The sequence below is a fragment of the Dysidea avara genome, chromosome 15 (genome assembly GCF_963678975.1).
Source record: "Dysidea avara chromosome 15, odDysAvar1.4, whole genome shotgun sequence".
Taxonomy (NCBI): Eukaryota; Metazoa; Porifera; class Demospongiae; order Dictyoceratida; family Dysideidae; genus Dysidea; species Dysidea avara.
Window position 1 is genome coordinate 12,368,080 of NC_089286.1, and position 5,294 is coordinate 12,373,373.

Consider the following 5,294-nt stretch of genomic DNA (forward strand, 5'->3'; position numbering starts at 1 on the left):
CACAGAGAGGATATTGTACAACCAAAGAAGATAAAATTTTTAGACTCAGATGAGCCATCTACTTCAAAGAAGTTTGTTTTAAAGACCCTTCCAAAGGCAGTTGTGAAGAGAGACCATGATACCCCACTGCCTAATACTTTTGTGCTACCAAAAAACTTTAGGCCAGATGTACGAGCAGCTCTTGAATCTGGTAACGTGACACTGGAAACTACCAAGTCTTTCCTATCCACAGTAGCATCAGCAATGGCTACATTTACATTCTATCCAAGTAAAGATGACTACACTGATGGAGCAAGAACTATAATCGAAAAATATCCATTTATAAAGTCTCCAATAGGCAAACCATATGTAAGCATGTATACACTGTACCTACAGTAATTTAAGACACATGATATATGTACATACATCGTAGGGGGCACTTGTAGAAGGCTCACGAAATCGGATGAAAGAACGATGTAGACCCAAGAGGGATCGATCAGCATCGAAAGAACTGGTAGCAAAGAAGTAGAAAAAGAAAAAAGGCCAGCAGTGGGATGTGATCTAGTAGAAGTGCCTGCTGGTGAGGACAAAAAATCATTTGAATGGCACAAAATGGGACTAGATACCCTGCACGCTAAATTTATCGAACAAAAGGAACAACTATCTAGACAAGATGCTGCCAGAGTAGAGCAGTTGATGGAGCTATCTTATGCTATGCAAAGAAACAATATCCTTCAACAGTTTCACAAGTGCCCTTATTTGCAATACTATGAGCATGTAAGTAAATACATTTTACTGTATAAATCAACTATAACATTACACAGATAATGAATGACATGAAACAGATATTAAAAAGTGAAAGCATTGTCAAAGAAGCGGAAGAAAAGTGGAAGAAATATGTCCCTAAAATAATAGCACAAGCTAAAGTAGAGAAAGGAATACATGTGGAAAAAAATTGCAAGAAATAGGCTTAGATGATCAAGATAGTAAGTATATATGTATGTGTACGTCACCAAGAAGTGACTTGACACAATGCTATATTGCAGACAACAATCCTGTGATATAGCTGCGGTACTATTGCCATACCTGTTGCCAGACAGAAGGTCAAACCCAGATGGTGATAAAATTGTACAGCTGTCTTATGTAAGGATATTATTCCTGGGCCTGTATGCTTTATTACTTCACTTCATATTTAGGGTACAAGTATCAAGATCATGCTTGACCATTGCCCAATGCATCCAATTGTTGTTATTGCTGGAGATTACAGAACGCAGTTCAGACTATGTTAGTGTGCGCGGGAAAGATAATGTATGATATTTTAGCCGACAAAATTCCTGTATCCTTGCTCTCCTTCTACTATGTTTACAACTTTTGCTACCCAAAAGGATGCAACAATATTATACATTCATTGAAGCCAGAGTATTCGATATAGATGTAAAGGCAACACCAACATCAGTTGCAAATTTTCTTACTAGGATTGATGCATTGCAGTGCAGCTAGAACACTAAATTCAATTTAACTGTACCTTTATGCAATACGTATATAGTTTATCATTTCTGAAGTTAGTCAACAAGTAGTGTTTAATTTTAGGAAATATTTAAGGAGAGTGAATTATGATCTAAAAAAAAAAAAGCGAATGTCTACACATTGACATTATTATTTCAAAGCAGAACTTGAATCATGAATCTTTACCCATCACTCTGGGTTCTATCGTGTACTCGTATGTCTGAGAATTAAGACAGAGAATTCTATACAGTATAAGTTGAAGTATAACATGCTGTAGCCAAAATTAGTTTGTGCTCTTTCCGTATATATTTCTTGCTCTTTTACTACACACACTCACTCACCATACTGATGTGCACACATGTATGCAGCCCTCACACATTATACGCATGCACATAACACACATGTATACGCAAACATACACATACACAGTACTCACACGCAACCTATACGTTACCTTTACTGTATACACAACACCTGGTCTGACAGTCTCACTTGACTCTACCTACATAAAAGTTAAAACAGATACATTCCACTAAATGGTGAATAAAGATTTTAAAGTTTGTTAATAGTGCTTGTTCACAATAAACATGATGAGATAATTTGCAGATGATGTGGTGTACTGGCTCACTGTAAATGGCTCAAATGTGGTGTACTACCATTAGTCAGGTTCACTATGTACTTTTGTTCAAAGTTTATGGAGATTAGCAAACCTATACGTTTTTGGAAAGCTTAGAGCATGAGGAATCTGAAAATCAATGTTTACATTTGCACATATTCCTGCAAGGTCAGCATTTTTAAATTTCAAAATGGCAGCCAATAAAGTAAGAAATTCCCGATATATCAATTTTAATTTGACATAAAAGTTCATTAATAAACTCAACAAATTCTCTGGTGACATTTTTACATCTCTATTTATTAGAGGTGATAGTTAATTATGTCGCGGAGAATTTGACAAGATTGAAAGATTGAAAACAAACAAACAGAAAGATTCTTTGTAGCGTCTTGAAAGATTGTAAGAGAGGTCGTCCTTGTGCTCATTGTAATAAGACAAGTCATCACCGTAGCCTTTGTTACAAGCTGTTTGATCATCACTGTATCGTGCTACCTATTCACCGATTCAGCATGTGTGTTGTATTGGTTAGAAACTACCAAACCCTTGTCAGTATTTGTAGCCAATAGAGTGAAGGAAATCAAGTCATTAGGAGGTGTAACCTTTTCTCATGTTACATCAAAAGACAACCCAGCAGACATGGCTACTAGAGGAAGGTCTCCTGATGAGTTGTCTTCGTCTATTTGGTGGAATGGACCACTCTGGTTGACCAAGTCAGCTCAGCAATGGCCACATACCGAGTTGGTGATTAATGAACGCACCAAGGGTCAAGCAGAAAGTGAGGTCAGCGGTAATAAGATCCTGTATGAGGCGAAACTTGTGTCTGGAGAGGATTCCTCTGAGGATCAAGATACCCAACCTCTCCGATATTGACGAGAAGAGACACTCGTCACTGTACAAATTGTTAAGGGTTACAGCTTGGGTGATACGATTTATCAACAAACTGAGGAAGAAGGATCTAATAACTGAACCTCTTAGTACCCATGAGATTGTGAAGGCGAAACTTTATTGGGAACTTTATATCCAGCAACGGCACTACCGTAATATAATCGATAACATCAACCAAGGAAGGAAGAGTAACTTGCAGGCTCAACTTAACCTGCAGGTAGACGAGAAAGGTCTAATAAGGTGCCATGGAAGATTTTCCAATTCTGACCTTACACAAGGAGCTAAGGAACCGAAACTTTTACCCAAGGAGGAATACTTCACTAAGCTGGTGGTGGAGGACTACCACAAGAAGCTCTTGCACTCAGGTGTTTCTCAGACATTAGCACAAACACGAGAGGAATACTGGATTCCTCAGGGACGTGCCCTAATCAAGCAGATATTGAAGAGTTGTCAGATTTGTAGAAGAGCAGAAAGTCGTCCCTTTGCAATGCCTGAAATGCCACCTCTACCACGAGAGCGTGTTGCCACATCACTACCATTTGAATTTACAGGGGTCGATTATTTTGGACCTCTCTTTATCAAACAGTTTGTTCAGATATCAGAAGAAAGTAGTGAGATTGTTGTCAAGAAGGTATGGGTATGCTTGTTTACATGCCTTGCTGTTCGAGCTATTCATCTTGAACTTGTAGAGGATATGACAGCGGAAGAATTCATTTTATGTCTACGCAGATTTATGGCCCGACGAGGAGTACCACGTCAGATTATATCTGATAATGCCCAACAGTTTAAGGTAGCCAAAGCCACTCTAAACAAGGCCCGGAGCACTATGTTGATGAGCAGTGATGTTAGCGATTATTCTGTTAGACAGGGGATACAATGGAAATTTATTGTTGAATTGGCACCTTGGATGGGGGGATTTTACGAGAGGTTGGTGGGGATAACAAAGAGAGCCCTTAGAAAGACACTAGGGAACCAACGCTTAACTGAGAAACAATTGTCAACGGTTTTAGCAGAAGTTGAAGCTATTGTGAACTCTCGTCCTCTGGTTTATGTCGATGAAGACATAAACTCTAGCATGGTGCTTACACCAACAGATTTCCTCTCACTACATACCAACACATTATCCCTGATATGGTTGGAGATGCTGACCCAGATCCAGATTATGAGGTAGAGAAGCCAACTACCGCACAGCAGCTATTGGAAACATGGAAACGAGGTCAGAAACGTTTAAGCCAATTCTGGAGTTTGTGGAAGGGTGAATACCTGTTAAGCTTGAGAGAAAGAGTTCAGAGGAAGTCAGGTCACCAAGAAATTGCTAATCCCAGAGTTGGAGAAGTAGTGCTTATAAAGGACAACTTACCTCATGGTCGATGGAAGGTGGGCAAAATATCGGAATTGATTGTGGGAAGAGATCAGAGAGTCAGATCGGCGAAGGTGTTTGTTGGACTACGTAGTTATCTACATCAAGCATTAAGTTTACTCTACCCTATTGAGTGTCCGAGCAAGGGAGACAATGATGCTAGTAATGAAGCCTGTTCTATGCAAGAAAACCAATCTACTACTGAGAATACAGATAGTGTTGAGAAGGAAGATGAAGCAGTTGATGTACCAGTTGAAGATGTCAGTCAGGAATTAGAGACAGAAGAAAGCAGCACACATGAAGTTGATGATTTAATCAGTACTCGTCCAAAGAGAAAAGCAACACTAGTTGCCAGGAAGAAGATTGAAGACTGGTTAAACTCGGAGAGAAATATGTTTGTCTGGGGAGTGTCGCGGATGGCGAGGATCACGAGAATATGAGGTCATCGATGATGTAACTTTTTAGACTGTACAAGAAAAACTGGTTTAACTAGTTTATAGATACTCTAATTAATGTGTCAATAGCGTGTTCGTAGTATTGAATAGTTGTTGTGAGCCAGGTCGCGTATATCGATCGTTCGATACAAATTATGAATAATTAGAAGTTTTTACAAATGGAATAGAAGAGCATCCATTATGCTGCAATAACCCAAGAATAGTTCTAAGCAAAAAGAATTGTGGAATATTACAGATTAATTTAATGAGATCTTTGTATAACTGGAGCAAAGTATAAGTTTAGCTTTCACTGAAACAGTTCAAGCCAGAAAAAATTGAGTTACTCTAATAGAGCAGTCACATACTCTAATGAAGCAGTCAATTTTGAGTCCATATTGCTAATGTAGCAGTCACTTTTATGAAACTCCTAGCTAGTGTGCTTATGTTAGGCATAAATTTCAGGAGATTAGCTAATACTAGGTTTGAAAGAATAATCGTCATTTGCCTAAAATATTCT

The 5,294-nt window shown here is 38.6% G+C and overlaps 1 protein-coding gene across 1 annotated transcript; it reads left to right on the forward strand.

Annotated features, from left to right (window-relative positions):
* Nucleotides 1-591: 591 nt before the first annotated feature.
* Nucleotides 592-4,783, forward strand: LOC136245295 (uncharacterized). Its single transcript, XM_066036781.1, has 6 exons — nt 592-756; nt 804-905; nt 1,176-1,263; nt 2,649-2,808; nt 2,861-4,010; nt 4,058-4,783. Exons 1-6 carry the CDS (start codon nt 592-594, stop codon nt 4,781-4,783), a joined length of 2,391 nt encoding a protein of 796 aa, XP_065892853.1.
* Nucleotides 4,784-5,294: the final 511 nt, after the last annotated feature.

What these genes read in the sequence shown, in the direction of transcription:
- LOC136245295 (XM_066036781.1), top strand. Translation starts at nt 592, where the DNA reads ATGGGACTAGATACCCTGCACGCTAAATTTATCGAACAAAAGGAACAA. An exon ending in CAGAACGCAGTTCAGACTAT is followed by an intron (nt 1,264 to 2,648) that starts GTTAGTGTGCGC and finishes AACCCTTGTCAG; the next exon opens with TATTTGTAGCCAATAGAGTG. An exon ending in TAGCAGAAGTTGAAGCTATT is followed by an intron (nt 4,011 to 4,057) that starts GTGAACTCTCGT and finishes CATAAACTCTAG; the next exon opens with CATGGTGCTTACACCAACAG.